This window comes from Vidua chalybeata, chromosome 2 (genome assembly GCF_026979565.1).
Source record: "Vidua chalybeata isolate OUT-0048 chromosome 2, bVidCha1 merged haplotype, whole genome shotgun sequence".
NCBI lineage: Eukaryota > Metazoa > Chordata > Aves > Passeriformes > Viduidae > Vidua > Vidua chalybeata.
The window spans coordinates 68,602,445-68,622,368 of NC_071531.1; the positions used below are offsets into that span (position 1 = coordinate 68,602,445).

Here is a 19,924-nt window from a genome sequence, read left to right on the forward strand (position 1 = left end):
AATGAATAAACTATGGGGCCAATCTGAAGAGCTGGAGACAGGGTACAGAACCTACCTGAGAAATGTCAGGGGGTTGTGGAAGGACCACTCCTAACCAGCATGCCAAATGCTAAGGGGGCAGCAAATGTGAAAAGGGGGGAGGGAGGGCAGACTGCAGCAGCCCCTCTCCATCTTCCCTGTCCTTTGACTTGAGAGGACTGCTAATAAACCTGCCTGCACTGAAGGGACAAGCATGGCCCACTAAATCACAGCCCACACATGTCTGTTCATAGGAGGAGGGAGGTTCCACTGCCCCTTCCCCTGTGAAGCCCCAATATACAACTGCCTCAGCTGGTGCAGGCTCCCTGCTCTGTTGCTGCACGGATGGAGACTATGGATCATGTTACATCATGTTTAGCAGAGAGGGGACAATTGTTTTTCAAGGAGTAATCACTCCTGGAATCTCACTTTTCTCCAAGCTCAGAGGACAGTTGGGGGTTTCCTAGCATACCTGTACTACCTGCAGCACTCAATAATTGCTACCTTGCAGTGGTAACGTTTTCCTCCCCTCTCGAGCATTTTCCAATTCCAACATGCTTATTTGTGTCTGATTCTCTCTGTCATATGCTTTCCTTTCTATTCGCTGACCAGATAAGCATTGGGCCTGACCAATGGACAAATTCATGCTGACTCCAGTTGGGAATCTGAGCTGGGGGTGGGAATGAAACTCACTACAAAGGAGCTGGTGTGAAGGAGTCAGCTAGGCTTTGTCGCTGTGGTTCCTCTCCTCTAAAGGAAAAGGAAGAGATAATGATGTTGGAACATTTTAACCTTTCTTTTTCTGAGCTTGATAGACTTGGCCTGAGGCACCTTTTCGAGCAAAAACAGGCTGCTGCAAGATTGATTGGTTGGGTGCAGAGTTTAGAAGTAATTTTCTCTTGTCACGTGCACATAAATTATTGTTGTTCAAGCTGTGATCAGCTCTACATCTCACTCGTTCGACTGCTTTATGCCTGGGCTCCTATGAGGGGTTGCAAGACCCATGTTCAGTGCTCCCTAAGCAGCATCCAACATAAATATATATCAAGAGCACCACAGGCATACACACAAAATTAGTAACTTGGTTTAAGGTGAGGAAGGGGCACATGCCTGCAGATCTGTACAGACAAGGTTTCCAGCTGCAGAAGTTGCTGCTAGAGCCTTGTTTTGCTCATCTATGGACCTTTTAAAAACATTCTGTCCGTGAACGCCAGGGCAAGGAAAACTCATCCACTCAGATTATTCACAAGGGGGAGAGAAAAGAAGATGCACATGCACACACACAAAGGAAGCACAGCTGCAGCCAAAGTGAATTCATTTTTAACATTCATGAAAATATTCACAGAACACTTCAGTGCTATTTGCCTAAATTCTGCTGTTTGGAGTAAACACTTGAGCCAGCGCAGGCTGTATGTTCTGGGTGCAGTACCGCATCGGGGATTAGAGGTGGCTCCTGGATCCAAGTCACAGATTCACACCACGTCCCAAGTACATGTGACTCCCTCACTTTAAGGCACAGATTCACAATCTGCCACCACATAGTTCCTGACTTTTGATCCTTGCAAAAGGACTTTGCAAATACCCACAGGTACCACATTCCCCATCCATTGCAACCTTATGCCACAAAGGCATGTGTGCTCTGCCAAATTCAAACACAAAAGCAGTGACAGCTCTGGTGTGCCCCTGGTCTGGGAGAGCAGACCTCTTTCCCCACCTCTACTCCCCACTCCTCTTCTGAACCAAACCCCTTCACTGGTTTCTTTCCCCGTGTATTCTAAGCAGCTCAGACAAGGAGAAATGCTACAGCACACAAGGGAGACTCAGCTGAAGCCCTGAAGACAAGAGCTGTGTGCGTTGTCTCTTCCTCCTTCATAAATACAGCTGAGATGACGACTGGATAATTGGCTAAGTGCCTGTCAGCTTAATAACAGAGAGAGAGAGAGAGAGAGAGACAGAGACAGAGACAGAGGCAAAAGGAGAGATTTGTATTTACTATTCAAAGTCATGGATGCTGCCTGCCAGTGGATTTCAACACGGGTTTTGTTTGCAGAGGAAGGCATGAAAGGTGATTGGATGTGCAGCTCCGAATCACGGTCTCGTGTGAGGGTGGACAACCAGCTTGGGATGGAGGAAGGAAGTAGAGCACTGATGTAGCTGCCATACAGGCACTATTGTGTTCCTGATTAAAGTATCTGTGGTTTCCTACACCAGAAAAGCATCACCACCATCATCCCTGGTAGGGCACTGCTTGCACTGATACACTAAGTCATACCATGTTAGGGACAATGACAGTGGTGCATCTCCAACATGGTCGTCCTGCTGACCCTGAGAGGAGAAGATGCAGCGGCACCATGAGCGGCAGCTGCACAGCGCTGGGACCACTACCCTTTTGTTTTGCAAGTGCACAACACAGAGGTTGGTACGGGTGGGAGGTGGAGCTGGAGCCTTCTTGGCCTTCCTTTCCCTCATATATCTGGTGCCCTTCTAGGAACCTATCTAAGGAGAGCACCTGTGATGAGAAACCATTGAAACATGTCTGGGTTCTTACAGGACAGCGGGAGGCTGTGTGCAGGAGAGAAGCCTCCCTGCGCTTTCAAAGTTTTCACTGCTTCCCTCTGCCACTGAAATGCAAATTGGTGGGCGTGGTTAGGTTGGCGCTGGAAAGGGTCAGTAATGGCTAGATCAACAGTGGTGTTAATCATTGAGCCTCAGAAGAGGAAGATGCTACATTCTGTTGCTATATACTTGTTGCTTTTTTTCCTTAACAGCTGTTGCAACTGAAACACACTGAAAAAAAAGGACACTTCCAGCATTAGTGAGGATTACTGAGGTCCAGGAGTTGGAAAAAGCCACAGAGACTTCCAAGTAAGCGGACCCTTATACAAACCAACTGGCAGTGCTGCCTCTCAGTTGTGTGGCAACTTTACAAAGTATATGAAAATTTTTCCAATTACACACAAGAAAACACTTTCCACTTTTAAATGGGAGCAAACATAGGGAACACACCCTTGCACACAGGCACACAAGCACACACCTCCAAAATTTCATACAGATGTACTATTGCAAAGTATCTGCTGATTGTCAGCCCAGTGTGAGTGGGCTCATTTCCGTCAAGTTATTTGGGACCGAGGAAGCCCAACCCCAGTGAAATCAATAGAGCTGCAGCAGTGCTATTTCTCCTCTCTTTGCACAGGGCTGAGCACAGTGGGGAAACTCTAGGACCACAGCCGGCCTCTCCCACACAACGTTGTCCTAATAAAAATCTGCAGAAATATATGAGCACAGAGGAGACTGGCGGGTCAGATTATTTTGAAATAGGTGTTTTCTAGGCAGAGGTGAAACTCATCCTTATTAGTTCCCATTACTTACCATAAAACCAGGCACTTTAGATGTGCTCAAAGCCTGAAGCAAATGCTTTGGTGTCAGATTCAGCTGAAAATCACATTTGTTTTTTCTTCAGCGAGAGAACAGTAAAAGAAAACTCAGTAAATTCCTGACTTCACCTTTGTGCCCTCCATTGCACTTATTCCAGCAGAGCACAAGTTCACACAAACCAGAGTGAATTTTGATGGACAACAAAACTAGGTAACTTCAATGAAAATGGCTATATTCAGCCTCACTGTGAGCCTGTTGAAGCCCTGCTGCTGCATCAGCAGCAAGCTGTGGCCCCGCAGATCTGTCAGAATCAGATGCCTGTGGGTCTGGATATAAAGGGCAGGTATGTGTAACATATATTTTGGAAACTTATAGCTATGAGATGGTAAATTCCAGTAACTATGAGCTATTTTAAGAATAGGTCTTTCCTCATGACCTGCTGGGGAGGGGAGTGGAAGAGGTACCGACTCTGAGACACTTCAGGTAACATGTAGTACTATATAAATTATAATGCCAACTAAGTAGGAAAACATATGGTACTTAGTTGCAAACTGAAGTGGTGTGCAGACTCAGGGGAGGAGGTTAAAGCCATACAGTTCAATGCTGTCTCCCCATCTTTCTGAATGCAAAATATACATACAGTATTATTAAACATGCATCATTTCAACAAAGAAATCCTTTCCTTTTCTAATTTCCATTCCACTTTCCCTTGTGATGGGTTAGTCCCATCCCACAGAAAGGACATTCTCACAAAGGACCCCCTTACCTCTGGGTATATCATATAAGAACAATTGGTGTGTATAAGGAAAGATGATGATTGCCAGCCTTTGACCATACACATATTGCAATTTCCTTAATCGTATGTATACACACACACTCGCATATCTATGGATGCATGTGTGGCTTCATATAATGGCACCATCTGCTGCCAGAGCTGGAAGTTTTGCAACATCATCTGTTACTACATTTATACATTTTTATTTTTCATTTGGAGGAAAGAATCAGCAGAGTTTGCACAGATCCCCACCTACCCTGTCTCAACACACAGACACTAGAATTGATAATGAAGGCTTTGTACAGACCAGAGAGAGGAAAGCACTTGGGACTTTTAGTCAACACCAGTGTGGATAAAGATGTACTAGGGAATCCTCATTTGTCACATTTTCTGGGTTGTTGTGTGGCTGAGCCAAAAGGCAACCCAAGCTAATGGATAGGTCACTAGGCTGGGTGTGCCTGAGCCCTGCGAGCAACCCTGGGCGAGTCCCCTCACCTCCTGCCCACCCCCAGCCTGGGTCCATCCCAGCTAATAGCCTGCCTACCCTGCAGAAGAGGGGATCTCTCACTCCCTGCTCACGTGGCACTTAATACAAAGGGGGCCTCAACCTAGTGGTGGCTGCTAAGTGCCACAACAGTACCACTAATAATCAGGGTTACAATTTTACTGCCAAGACTGTATTATTATGTGGCGTTATATGTTTGAACATGTCTATTCTTATTTCTAGCAAAGGGCTCAGCTCAGTGCTCCCTGTTATAAATTATATGCTAATTGTAAGTGTAATCTGAACAACTTTTAGTTTTCTTTTAAAATGATGGTATAGGGCATAAACTTTGTTGTGATGTTGTGTTGCTATTTTGCCTGAGGTGCTTTTGTCCTCTAGCACAGCTTCACATGTAACATATCAGCAAAATAGTGGGAGGCCAAGAACAGAGTTTGCATAAATTGCTTATATTGCAGGATTACTCCAACAGCACTGTCATTACTGCTGGTAATTTGATTCTAGCCCATCCTTTAAACACACAACTTGAAGAAACTAAGTACCCATTAGGATGGATGTTCCTATATGTGCTATCAGCTTGAAACTTTACATTATTTTAAAATACCTGGTAAAAATGAAAAATGCACACTCAGACAAATGTTGGTTTTCATCTGCATATCAGCATCAGATTGTTTTAATTCTTGATGAAAAGTTAATGCTTGGAAAAACTCAAGAACAATGAGCCAAATTCTGGCCTTGGTGAGATCCCAGTTCTCCAAAGGCTGAACATCATCTGAGCAGTGCTCAGAAGCTTATGCCCTGTATGAGTCACTTGGACTTCTTTATTAGCAGTCCCTGGGAATATGCCCCAAAGACAAATGGAATATTTCTGGCTCTGCCCTTGGGCTGTAGTGGATTTGTACTAGTATAACAGAACAGATTGGAATGGAGATGTGACCCATTTTGGTTCCAGCTGGTGATGAGTTCCCTTTCAGGAGTTTTTAAAAACTAAATCTGCACTTGTGCCAGAACTTCCAAAATCCCTGGGCAACCTGCAAGTCCTGCTGACACCCTCAGATGAGCTCTTTGAAGGCACTTTGAGCTGCTGTGGTGGTTCTGAGACACCTGATCTTTCCCCAACATGCTGTACAGGTACCTGATCCCATAGCATGGACTCCCCACCACCAGTTTGCTTTTAAACCATCCAAGGGCCAAACACAACACAGAAACACAGTTCCCTTCCTTCCCAGTTTGCAGCAGCTGCCCTTTGTTACTGAACATGTCCCAGCTTAGCCAACATCCTCGTATTCCTCATCCCTTCCCTAGGCTGAACGTGTTACAGAGCACAGGGTACACCCGCCTTTGCTCAACCAAAATGTGCAGAGCAAATGAAGTGGGAAGGGATGCTGAAAACAGGCAAACAGCAAGAAGATTTGGGGTTGGAGCCTGTTTTCCTTTTCCTATTTTAATTAGTTTAAGGGATATGTTGTGCATTTCTTATTTGGATATTATTTTCTTCTTTTCCTAACACCAAGCAGGGAAGTTGCATACAAAACCTGACAACCTCATGATTGTAATCTTGAAAGCAAGACATTGGCAGGAATTGTAGCCAGAGTTCCCTCTCAATACTAAAAATAAGGTTCATTGTCCTTCACTTGCTGAAGACAGAGTTAAATGAAACCTTAGTAAGTCCGACAGGCTCACCAATACACAGCATCATCTTTAAAACATCCTACTCCCTTTTCTTGGTTGCAGCTGGATAAACACCGGCAACTCTACTCAGCCCTTCTCACCTGTTGCAGCTCTCAGACCCCTCCTCTCTTTTCTGCATTGCTCTAAGGAGCAAATACCCTTTCCCTGTGGATAGCCTATAATGAGCTATTTTTATTCTCTCTGCAATTCCCTAAGTTCCCCATGCCAAATACTCACTAAGAGTCATCAACCTTCAGCAAGGCCGACACATGAATCAAATCTGCTTCCAGGTCATTTAGGAGATGAGCCAGTTTAGAGTTAGGGACATTTTTTAATAGTCCCAGACTGAGGGAATATTTTAAATGCTATAGCTTTAAAAAGTCATCTCCAAAGTTTTCAGAATAATTCTATTCCGAGTAACAAGCTGCAGATGAAGCTTCAGAGGACTGGCTTCCTTTAGGAACATTAGGGCTTATAATAAACTATTTTTCCCCACTTTGTAGATCAGTCCACCCACCCATTTTTCCACCTACAAGTGTAACTCTATATACAAATGTATAAGGCCACAAGAGGAAGACTCATTTAGAATATCCTGTCCTTGGTGATTTGCTGAATGATTTGCATCACAATTTACAAGAACAAAATGTTTTTAGTTATCTTATCACTATGTACACTGCTTTTATTTCTCTCCAACTCCCTCCTACATTTTCATTTCCCTTCAAGCTACAGGAGCTACTGGGCACTGGTAAGCTGATGATGCACAATCCCTCTGAAGCAGATGTTTAGCAAAGATAGGTGATATGATCCATGCATAGAAAACTCTTACCTATTTCTCTGTGCACACAAAGTTCTGCTTTGAACACAGTTAGTATAGATCATCTAATGGAGTTTTCATTTTTTCCCATCTAGCTCTTTTCCTTCTGTTAGCATAGTGGATCTATAGACAGGGAGAGTGAGGCACTGGGAGTTTTTCAAAACAAGGATGTCTTAAAGTGAGTTATGTTTTGGAGGGTTGAGAAAACAGTGAAGGGGAAGCTAGCAAACAAACCTTTGCTTTAAAACTGAGGGCATGAAATATTATCCTGCAGGACCTAAAGTCCATGGGACATAGGAAAATCTCACACCTTCCAGCTTCATGTGGCAGTCTGTCTCCCAGTACAGCCTGGTTTCTGCTTCTTGTCTGAAGGAGGAACTGAAATATCCCAGAAACCTGGGTCTTGTCTCAGAGAAAGGGAGAGAAGACAGCTGCCCTTCCTAGGAAACATGAAAAGCATATAGCTGGCCAGATCTGCTTAAAGAGCTTAGGAAGGCAGCTGAAGGAAAAAGGTACAGCCTGTGCACTGGCCACAGTCACTTCTGACAGAAATGCAGCCTGCCAGAAACACAGTATTGCCCGGGGCAAGCATTTACATGGCCGGGTGGTGTGCTACTCCTACAGACTGTGTCACTTGGCACACATCTGGCTGACACAGCTGGATCACTTCACTCAGGTGTTTTATTTTAGTGCCTGACATAGCACTAGCAAGCTACACGCAATCACTGAAACCACTCTCCCATGCAGCCCCATGGAGCTTGCTGATGAAGGAACGCTTTACACGCAGCACTTGCAGGCACCATCTCCTTAGCCATCCGCTTAGCTCTCTCGGCTGCAAATGCAGCTTTAGCACACAGCATCTAGATAAACTGAAAAGCTCGAAGGTTAAGTGGGAAATAGAAATCTAGTGACCCCTGTCTGGGCAAGCAAGCTTAATGACTTGTCTGCTGCTGCATATACCAAACATGCTGGCAAACATCTGTCTAAGCAGCCCCTCCAAAATAAATGATTGATGGAAGCGATTTGCCTTTAAAAATGGGATAAGTCAGCTAGGAGTCCTGCTAGAAAAGGGTTAATGGGATATATGAATTGGTAGTGAGTGGAAAAGAGAGTAGAGAAGCTGGAGTCAGAGGCAACACCCGTTGTTAGGTGTTTACCATGTCGAATCTAAACCACTTCCACTGCATATGCAAGGCAGATGAATTACTCTGTAAATCCTATTACTCTGTGTGGATAAATCTTACATTCAAGTTAACAAGTCTGGAGAGCTGGGGAATGGAAGCTGCTGAATGGATATTCCAGGATCAAAACAACTGAGGACATGGGAGGCGATCAAAGCAATATGCGTACACACACACACACACACACACACACACACACACACATCCCTCTTCCAGCATCCTTCTTCCCTCTATCATTAAATGGGAGGGATGCAGGACACAGGGGATCATGTAGCAGAGTGTTTGGTGACATCCAGCAGGATTTATTTCACAGAAAGAGAAAGAAAACTTTGCTGCTGCTGTTAGCTTTACTAGGGGATTGCTCCCTTGATGCTTCAGGGTTTGTGCACTATCAGCTCCTCACACAGATCACAGACTTATTTTAAATTACACCCAGTAGTTTTACAGCCATAATACACAGTGTGCACACTCATAGACACAGAATTTTCCTTCAGTAGCAGAGTTATTGCAGGTAAGTTGAGCAAGGCAGAATTTGAAAAAAGGAACCTACAGGAAAAAGACTACTGCAGTTCTGCTATTTGGGACGCTCTTAACTGGAAAGCCCAAGTAGTGTCAGAAATACCTTTGGAAAACCTGCACAATCACATCAGAAATATAACATTTCATACTGCCAGTAAGCAAGGTTCAGTGTGCAAAGACATCCTCATCACAACCAGACACACAGGCACAGCATACATCCATTTATTTATCCATGTAAAAAACTCCAACACACTAAGATACAATCTTCATAAATTTTAGCAGTCAGAGCTACTACACCATATTTTCACCAGCCTTTCAACAATTGTATCCATCTTCCCTCCCCACAGGGCAGAAAAATAAATAAATAAAATTAAATGACAAGAGTTTCCCAAAAGAACTTGCCTGAGAGTTCTGGCAGCACCAGGGATAAAGTTTTTGCATATGTACAAAAAGAAGCATGGGAAGATCAATGGAACATCTGGCAAGCACAGCTGGATCCCTTTTCGATTCCTCTATTGAATACTGCAGGGTTGGTGGAAAGAGCTGGCAGATCTTTCCCCACTGAAATTCTTTCTATCCAGAGCACTACACAGAGGATAGTGTGGCAAGAATTGTTCAAAAGCTTTGAAATTTTTTTCGTATTAAAGCACAAACACACTTGGAGAGCCTCTTTGTAGTAGCTGCTGCTACTGTAGTTTGAGAGGTAAAATAACACACAATCTCACAGAGACTTATACACAAAAATCTGTATCACGTCACACGTATACGTTGCATACATGGCAATATAGATGCACACACAGAAGAGGAAAAGTTGGCAAAATGCCCTACCTGAGGATGGCTGTGTCCCCTTGCCTCACGGTGATGTTATCGGTACCTCGGGTAAAATCCACGCTGCGGACTGGCAGCCCTGTAGGGAGAAGGCAAAGCAATCTCAGTAGGACCAGCGGTAATTGTTTCCGATCAGGCTGAGCCCTTGCTACCATGGCTGGTCTCGTCGAGTTTCACTGTCAGTACTTGTCTCTTTCTCTGCCTGTGTATGTGGACAGACAGATGCAGAAAGAAAAACAATAATAATAATGTACAACTCTCGTTCTGATCGACAGTCCAAGAAAGGGGAGGTGATTTCACAGTCCTTCTCAGCTGCCACTTTCTCTTGCTCTTTTCAGTCTCTTGCTGGCTTCTTTTAAGGCTTTAAAAAAAAAAGTCTTATCAGAACCTTCAAATAAAAAAAGTGGGGGTGGGGGGGGGAGGAGAAGCAATACGAAAAAGTCAGGTAGCAAAATAACTACGGAATAATAACAATTAAATCGACCCGTTTAGAGTGATGAAGAGAGGTGGAAAAAAAAAAAAAGAAAAAAAAAGGAACAAGAGGAATCCTGTGCCACCGGGATGCGGGAGGGGATAGTCCTGTGGCTGTGCAGCCTCCAGCCCCGCGCTCCCTCCTAACCCACTTTCCCAGGCGGAGCGAGGGTGGGAGGAGGAGGAGGAGGAGAGAGGGAGGAGGGAGCCTTACTCGTGAGACGGCAGCTCGGCACCACAGCGGCAGCGGCGGGCGCGGAGGGAGCCGCGGGCCGCACTCCCCATCCCTCTCCCGCGGGCGCAGCCGCCCGGGGGCTCAGCGCCGGGGACCGGGGCTGCCCGGGGGGGACACGGAACGGCGGCCGGGGAGGGGAGGGGGGCACCGCAGCGGGGAGAGAGGGCTTGGAAAGGCATGAGGGCTGCAAGACAGAGGGGGTGAGTCCCGAAGGAGAGGGGAGGAGGGAGAGGAAGAGAGGGAAGGGGATGGAAGAGGAAGAGGGGGCTGGAGAAAGGAGGAAAAGGGGAGCGGGGAACTAAAGCGGGAAGCAGAGAGAAGGGAGGAACAGCCAGGAGCTGCCGAGCGGGAGGGAGGCACAGGGAGTAGGGCACAGAAGACGGAGGAAGGTACGGCCAATATTCTCAAGATGAAATACTGAGGAAAGAGGGTCTGTGGCCAGAAGTGCAAACAACTTGGCTTAGCGGCCTTAAGCCACACGCTAGCTGATTTACAGAGCAGCATCCTTGGCAACTGCCTCTGCAGCCTTAGACCTTGCTTCTTCCCCTCTCAGACTTTCCTCTCGCCAGATAACCAGTTGTACATCCCTCCCACCTCTCTCCACTCAGCCCTTCCCGCCCCCCCACCCCCTTTCCCAGCCTCGGAGCGACGGACCGGAGACAATGCCGGCATTGAGCTGCCCGCGGTGTGAATGCTCGGCCTGTGCTGCCGGCTGCCAGAGCCCGCAGCTGAGGCCCGCGCCCGCCGGCAGCAGCGCTGCCCACCCGGGAACGCTCCCGCAGCCCACGGTAGCCCACGGCCACCGCAAAGCGAAGGGAGATTAAATTAATGGAAAGGAATAAGCTGTGTGTTTTATTGCTGATGCCTGCCTGCCATTCCACCAGCCCAATCTCTGCCTGCGGGAGGGATCAGAACTGCTCCTAGGGATGCTTCGCTGATGTAACCCTTCTGCGACCAAAGCACGGTGGGGCTGGGACGGGGAAGTAAAGAGGGAAGGGGAGGTTTAAGAGGGCTACAGAGAATCAGGTGCAAGAAAAGCCATGGGGTTACTTGGCTGAGAGTCGCTGTCCTGTGTGGTTACAGTGCTGGCACATGAGCAGGAAGGGAAAAACTAGGTCTTGTATGTAGCCTGCTTCACCTCTGCTCCTGCAGCCTTGTGGGATACAATGTGCTCAAACTGAAGAGACATAAGGAATGTCACAGAAATGGCCATGTGGGACCAGATCAAAGGACCCTCTAACCCTTCCTCCTTTCTCCAAGCAGCCTAAAGCCAATGGCTGGTGAAGCTCTCAAGCACAGGGCAAGCATGCAGTGGTACTGCCCCAGGGCACTTATCTATTTCTAGTGATTTATGGCTAAGGCCTGTCCCCAGCCAGTGGCACTGCCTTTGTAGTTAATAGTACTTGAATGATTTTCTTCTTCCAGGAATACATCCAGTTGCTTTCTGAACTCCTAGAAAAGGCCGCGCTGTCTGAGTACTTAAACAATCCCTGCAAGTGTTAAAGGCCCACAAATTAGGGACTAAGGTCACGACACTGCTGCTCCAGTGCCTCGCATGCAGTAGCAAGAAGAGACAACTGCTTTGTATTCAAGTCAAGGAGTGAGGCAAATCAGACGTTTCCTCTGCAGCAGACTTAGCACAGATAGCACCAGATGGGGAGAGGAATGAGGACCTAAAGGGGTTAATCCAAATACTAGATGTACCCAAGCTACTGCAGAGAGAAATACCACCTCACAAGGATAATGCTGTGGAGAAGACCATGCTGCTGACACCTGATTGCTGACTAGTAACCATCACTCTAGGATGGAGAGTGCAAGGCACAGAGATGCATCAGGCTGCTGGAATGTCAGAAGAGGGACATCAGCAAGGAAACTTCTGACAGACTTTGAGTACAGCTAAAAGACCTGTCCCATATGCAGTTAGCAATTAAAGAAATGCACTCCTCTCAATCCAGGGTTGCATGGATCCTTTTTACAAGGGTCTCCCAAATATGTTTCATCTACATTTAATAAGAGCTACTGTATGTTAATTAAATAAGTAGAGTAAGGAAAACATATTTGTCGAAGATTAAATATTATGCAATGTAAGAAGCATCTGCCACCCAACTGCTAGAGCTCACTAAATATTTCCTTATCTCAGAGTATTTACTTAGGAGGCAATAACTATCCAGTTAAATCTAAATTTAATGCTTAGTTAAATATAGTTCATAGAAAGCAGCACCAATATGTTTTATGCAGAGAATGACAGAGGGGGTTTCAGGGAGGGAGAAGGAAGGAATCTTGTCTCCAGGCTCCCGTAAGATCCTGATTCAAAGTGGGACTGTATGTGGCCATGCCCCTCTACCAAGAGAGGTGCATCACAGAGGGCTCAGAGGCCCCTCTCTGCTGATCCAGCAGTACAGGGGATGATTTAATCTTCTTACGCATTTATACAACCCTCATTAGAACTACTGTAGCATAACTATTTAATAATAATAATAATAATAATAACAACAACAATAATACTAATAAGAGAGATGAAGAAGAAATTCCCTTGAGGGTTTTGTGAACCTTGTGAAAGAGAAAACAAAAACAAAACATAAAGAGGATAGGTTTTTTTTTTTTTTTTTTTTTTTTTTGGAAATGTATAGAAGCAAAAGGAAGGGGTTGCATAGGTGTAAAAGGCCAAACAAGCAGGAATCACACAAATCCTAGGAGAGCGCCTCATGAGTAAAATAAATAATGTTATTTTTGTACGTGTTCCCAGAAGAAATAGCTCTCTGGACCCATCTCCCCCTGCTGGAAGCAGATAATGAAACAGCAGGTCTGGCTCCTAACTTTGCTACCTTCTGAAAACTTGAGGAAAAATTCAGGTAAACAATCAGAGCATGGACACCATAAATCCATACCACAACCTTTTCATGCCATTTTTCAGTACTCCTGGTAGGTGCAGGACTGGCAGGACGAGCACGACTGACCAGATTTTGTCACTATGCAGTTCAGGAATAGACAGAGCAGCATAAGCCCACCCCCACAGGTACCACATCATTCCCCTCCAGTGCAAAACACTTAAACCCTGTTTAAAGGGAACAGGGCCCAGAGCAACACACTTGCTGAGCAGAGACTGTAAGGCACAGCCAGAGACACGGTAGAAATGTTTGGATGGCAGGTTCAGGAACGTATTTGTGTTTCCACGCTATGGATGTGGGATTTGTTTATATACCAAGCTGGAAGGAAAACAACAGGATGAGCTGAGGCAGCCTGGCTATCCCTACTTTCCGTGTCTTTGAGGGGAATGGGCTGAAGACTTCGCAGTGTGGACACCTAGGCTGGCTAAAGGAGAGAGCCTCCACACTGGTCCTGGATGGGCAGGAGATATGCTGAGGTATGCCATGCTGGGCTGCCCTAGGACAGGTACTCAGGTCACCTCAGCCTCCCTGTGTGGCAACTCAGTTTATCAGATACTCAGGGACTGACATTGTGAAAGCCTGAAGTGCCATCTGCTTTTCATGGAGAGCCAAGAGGCACTGAAAGCATGGACTCTGTCCACGAATAGGAGTGGGGTTTTTTTTGCATTTGAGGTAGCTATATGCAAAGAGCAATCCATGCACTTCAGTCAATGCCAACTGCAACAAACATCTGTATGATGTGGATGGCTGCCCTCTAGGACTAAAGCGAAGCTCATCAGCTCACACCACAAACAGCCACACAAAATGGAACTGTTCTCACCTGACTTTCATTCCCTACCAGCCACACCAAGACTTGTGACTTGATCCCAAATATTGCTGGAATCAGGGAAAAGGCATTTCTGAAAAATACCAAAAAAACAAGCTGCTCACACAAGTCTCCAGACCATATCATGACTGACACAAGAGTTTTAAGGGAGCAATGGCTCTGCCATTGCTGCCAATGGGAGCAATAAGAGCAATGGCTCTGCCAGCAGAGTCCAGGCACATAGGGACTTTATTTGGGATATCTGCAAAAGTGAGCGAAAACGTATGATGTTTTGTGAGCTATAACACATTTAGTCAAGATACACTGCTGCACAATGCAGCAGAGCCTGGTCAAAGCTTCTCAGCCATGAAGAGAAAATGCAATTTTGTCTCATTGGCAGAAGAGTTATGGAGAGGAACGAGGAAGAGCCAAAGGGGTTTCACAACATGGTGAGGGAGATTAAGTGACCATGGAAGGACAGCCGTAATTTCTCTGTCCTCTCTTCGTTCCCATATCTGCAGCACACATGCACACATTTCTGCTCTGATGTGCAAGGGTGGCACCCCACTGCAATTAAGTGGTTACATTCCATTCTCCTTTGGTACCTGGGATACGGGGAGCCATAGGAGTAGGAGAAAAGGAGGAAAAGCAGGGCTAGAAGGGAGATGGGAAATCAAACTTACAAAGTATTTATTATGGGGAAAAATTCTGCAGTTTGAGAAAAGTACATATATATGGTTTCTATGAATACTTTGCAAGTCTAAAAATTAAACTGGCTTTTGATACTGAAAAAGGGAGCCAGTTTAGAGCCATGGCTAACAACCATACATGTAATGCAACAAGGCCAAGCTTCCTCTGAAGTAAGGACCTCATTAGGTAGAAGAATTTACTGCATTGAGAGCACTCAGCTAGGCCGTAACTGCAGATGATAACATGCAAGCACAACACCTCTCTCTAAGTGTGGTCACTGAGCTGTAACAGAACTCTCTCCTGTACAAGAGCAAGAGCTGATTTTCACCAATTTGTAACCTTGCTACTATGCAATTGATCTGGTTTCACAATTGATCTCCTTGGTGTGGACAATTTAGAGGCCAAGGGCCAGGTTCTCAATTGCTGTAAGCTGACATATCATCACCACTGTCAGAACAGCTATGCTGATCTACACCAGCTAAAAACAAGTTGTGAAGTTCATCTTCTTCTGTGCTGCCTGGGTAGAGAACTGTGTTATCACCTTTGAAAGAAAAAAAACTTGTTTGACTGGATGAAGAGATTTTATGCTCAGACTTTTCAGAAAGTTTCACCTTTACTTAAAGACCAAATCTGAAGGCTGGACGGGAGGAAAACAGTAGCCTGAAGATGCCTTTTTTTCATCAATATGACCAAGCAGAATTAAAGAATTAGTCCTGCAGATGGTTTGCAGCCTTAATTACTGGTTGCTATCACAGCAAGTGCTTGTAGAACTACAGACTCATTTGTAGAAGGATCCTTCCTGCTTGAGAGGGTCAAGACAAAGTGCTTCTTTTTTTGCTTAAAACAAAAGCTGCCCTTCCAGTCTTATATAAATACAACAATACAAGAATAAAAGTCATCAGTAGTGTCAAGAGCATCACACTGCCTGTTGCTTCTTTTCTCTCCGATTTCCTTGTTTTCGCCCGGCTCCTCTTTCCTGGGGCGCTGGCCAGGCACTTCCGGGAGCAGCCAGAGAGAAGCAACAAACACCTTTGTGGGTTCGTTTGATACAGGCGGAGCTATTTAGAGAGCGCGATCAAGACCGGGATAAAGAGACTCAAGAGATTGGACACTTGTTGTGCAGTCCAAAGTAGGTTGTATTTGCTCGAACGCCGCACGTACAAGTGACAATGATCAGGGGTTGAGTTACAGGTTATATAGGGGAAAATAAGAGATAAGGTGGAACCAATAGAACAATGTCCAGTATGAATACATTATAGGTAAAATCCAATGGGAATAACTCCAGGGGGAAGGATGAATACACGTAAAAATACAGAATAGAAACTCCAGCTTTAGGTTTAGGAAACAGAAACTCCCATTTCAAATTCACAAAGCCTTTTTGCTCCGTTTGCGTAGCTGTACACTACAACACTGCCTTTCCTCTGAAACATCTCATACCATTGCTGACTTCCTTACCAACACCTCACAATTGGACTCTGCAGCTTCTTGACAGAGGGTGTCAAATCCTTTTGAAACCCCTGTGGGCCAGGCTGTTCAGCCAGTGCTGCTGTGTGGCAGGTAGCCAAGCTGCCTGCCATCCCCCAGCCCAGACAGCAATCCCAGTGGGAAACTGTGGGACCTGTCCCCACAAGAAAGGCTGGCTGGTGGCCTCAGCAGCAGGGGAATAGCTGATCCCAATTTTGACATTCCTCGTGGGAGCAAGGTAGTATGTCAGCCTGTGTTTTTTTAAATGTGACTGTAGGATTTAGGCATGCAAATCTAGACAAGAAGTCCATACCTCCCACTGAGGACAGCTTCAAAATCTCTTTATATTTGGCAGTCAATGGTTGCTCCACCAATGTCACGTAACACTTGATGAGTCAGGCAGAGCCAGAGTTCAACTCTACAGGTCCTTAAATAAGTCACTTCCCCATAGGAAGGCAGTAGCTCTATCTGCTTACTCCTAGTACCTCCCAAAAACCTTCCTCCCAGTGCCAGTGAATATTTACTGCTCTCAGCAAAAGTAACAAGGATTGACTTCACAAGTAACTACAGTGGTTAACAGTCCCTCCCAACACAGAAGCAGAGAGATGACCCAAAGTTTGGGAAGTCCTAGGAGGATAGTACAAATTCCCCAGTGAATTTGGGAAAATTACTTAATGAAGCAGTCACAGAGGCATAAAAAGTTAATTTCCCTAGACTCCCTCTGCCCTCAGAGAAGTAATCTTGTCTTGAGGGCACTCACAGCAGATGCCTAATTTAACCATATTAAATTGTCCTGTCTCTCAGGGCATGTCAAAGTTTACAGCTCCATTGCAGAGATCCTCACACAAGCTTCCAATCCTACACACAGAGAGCAAAGCCCTGAAGGCTGCAGGGTGATCTGACGCAATCTGACACTACTCTACACAAAGCCCCTGCAAGACTCGTGCTACAGAACAAGCCAGGCGTGACCAATTTCCAACCTACTCCTTAACAGGCCCCAAAACAACTGCCTGGCAGTTGCAAGGGACATAGATGGCTGCAGACAGGAATTCCATACAGCTAAGAGATGGTCAAACCCATCCTGAGGAGCCCTGATGCATATTCCATGACCTGCTCTGGCATGGAATTCTCAACACAATGCTAATGGATGAGCATAATCACTCTGACAGCAATGACTCTGAGGAGAGCTCTGAAGTCTTGCTGAAACTATACATTCTACACATCCATCATTACCAGAGAATTAGTTTTATTGTGAAGAATAGAGTGCAGCATGCTGTTGTGCCATGAATTTTCTTGTCCATTACAACAGCTCCAGCATCGCTTCTATGAAACTTTATGAGGCTTGCAACAAGACAAGAAAAATTCTCAAGTATTTGTATGTACAAATTTAGAGAAAGTTTCCTTTGAAACTATGACCTGCCTGAATTCAAGCTTCTGAAAACACTTCCATTCATTTCACTGCGATCAGGTCTGAAAATGAGGAAAACACATCTTTATGTCCAGATCTTCAAGATGAAAAGCCAGGAGAACTGCCCCACAGACATGGGCTCAATTAATACTATCTTTACAGGCTACAAGTCAGGGATGTCTCTGCATCAGCATTTAGAATTAGTGCATGCCTAGTCTTTCAACATAAACTTTTTAATGTTTCAGCTTTTCTTCTCATCTTTCCACTAGCCTCTTTTAAACTTCTCACCTTGACATTTTCAAGTTCCTCTCCCTTTCCTATGTTGCTCCCATGCCCTATTTCTGTCAGGCCATGTCACATTTGTACATTTTAAAGCTGGAAGGGACTTCTCAGATCATCCTATCCAGCGGCCTACCTCAAGCACAGAAACTCACCCCCTTCTTGGGTTCAATGATTAATTACCACACCAGGTTAAGAATTTTTCTTTTTGTTTTAAACACAAACGTTATTTCCTTTATCATCCAGCTACTGAATTGAATCATGCTTTTGTCTGCTTAAATGGTTGCCTATTGTTAAATATTATCTTCTTGAAATATTATGTTGTACCTGTTTGAGTCTTACATTGTACCATTTTTGTACCTAGTTCAATACTTTGCCACAAATGCCAAACACCTGCTGACAGAAAGGAAAATAGGGTGCTTTCAGCAGCCTCTAAGAGAGCTGGCAGATGCAGGATTAATATCACTGTCTTTGATATGGACCAGATAGCAAAGAAGTGGGGCTAGCAGTGGCGGTTTTAGGTCCAAGTCTAAGCATGGAAAAGGGGGAAGTAGGAGCAGGTGTGGAACAGCAGAGGACCTGCCCACCCAGAGGTGCAGAAATTAGGTAACTTCTCAGAGAGAGAAGGCATTTTCCTGGGTGTGATTCCAGCAGCTCCTTCTGTCAGACAGGACAGAGGAACCTTCATTTCTGTGCTCAGATGCAGTGGCCATGCAGCTATATGGCCTGTGGGCTTCACTACTTGCAGGAGCAGCATCTCCTCATCTCAGAACCGCCCTGACTCCCTTTCATCCCAACTCATGTTTAAATCGGTGTGGATAAGGCAAAACAAACCCAAGTGTGGGCAAACTTGCAAACCACTCAGATGAAGCAATACCTCTCAGAAAAAGCAATACCTTTCAAGGGACAGAGATTCTTCCCTGAACCACTGCTTCCGACTCTGCTAAGGCTGGGCTGGATGAGGGATGCACACATCCTGAAAGAGCTCCCTAAAACAGAGGTCTGGGGAGGTCATTTATAAAAGTGTTCCAGGCAAGAGTGAGAATAAGCAGGTGTTCTCTTGAAGGGGCATAAAATCTGTGTGGGAACTTGACCTGGTTCAGGCCCTGAAGTGCCAGCAAATGCTCACATTCACACATACATGCACACATAATTTACTCAGCTCCAGCAACCTGTTAGATCCAGCAGCTGGCAGGGTTTTGTGGAACAAAGAGCCCACAACCCACACAGGAACAGAAGCATTGCTTCCTGTGAAACCCCTGGGGGTTGTGCATAGTCCTGGCCTTCAGTGACATTTTATTACTTTCTTAATTTATACAACACACCAGTACTTTTAAAAATAATGTAACAAGCCTGCTAGCTTCTTCCAGCAGGTAGAGATCAGGGAAGGACAAAGAGCAGGTTGGTCAGAGCACTCTAGCAGCTGGCTGAACAAAGGCAAGTGATGTGAAAAAAAATCACTGAAGTTGAATCAGACTGGAGCAAGATAATAAGAAAAGGCCCAAAGAAAACCTTTGATGAAGAGATGGAGCTCTGAATAGGGCACTTACATGCTTCATTACTTGCCCTCTGATAGAGGAATGGACTGGTAGATGAACTTCAAATACCATATGTATCGCATGTGTGGGTGAGGCTACCTCAAGTGTCCTCAGGAAAATCTATTTTTTTACCCAAAGTCATTATCCATAACACCTTTTCACCTTATTCTTTCAGTCTGCAAGGAATCATCCTGTGTTTACCAAGTGTCAGTGGGAATCAAGGGGAGGCCTGAATTTGTGAAATTGAGGGCTCCAAGTCAATCAAATATCTGCTTCTGAGTTTTTGGTAAGACATCCACTTTCACATACAGCTTTGAGAAAGAATGGTAAAAGTGGTTTACCAGAGCTACTTTTCATCTGGTGAGAGTACAGCACAAAGGAGCTGGCAGGAAAACTTTCTACAGGTTTGGGGTGATAAAACCTTACTGCCAAATGCAAGGGGTTACTTACTGATGTGATGACA

General features: G+C 45.3%; 1 protein-coding gene across 9 annotated transcripts in view; it reads right to left on the reverse strand.

Moving 5' to 3' along the window:
• The window catches only part of LSAMP (limbic system associated membrane protein), an 888,518-nt gene that overhangs the window by 297,859 nt on the left and 570,735 nt on the right, over positions 1 to 19,924 (reverse strand). For all 9 annotated transcript variants that reach the window (XM_053931674.1, XM_053931651.1, XM_053931642.1 and 6 more), the window contains one exon: positions 9,684 to 9,762. In XM_053931674.1, the coding sequence (XP_053787649.1) occupies positions 9,684 to 9,762 (79 nt within the window). The remainder of the gene's footprint in view (positions 1 to 9,683; positions 9,763 to 19,924) is intronic.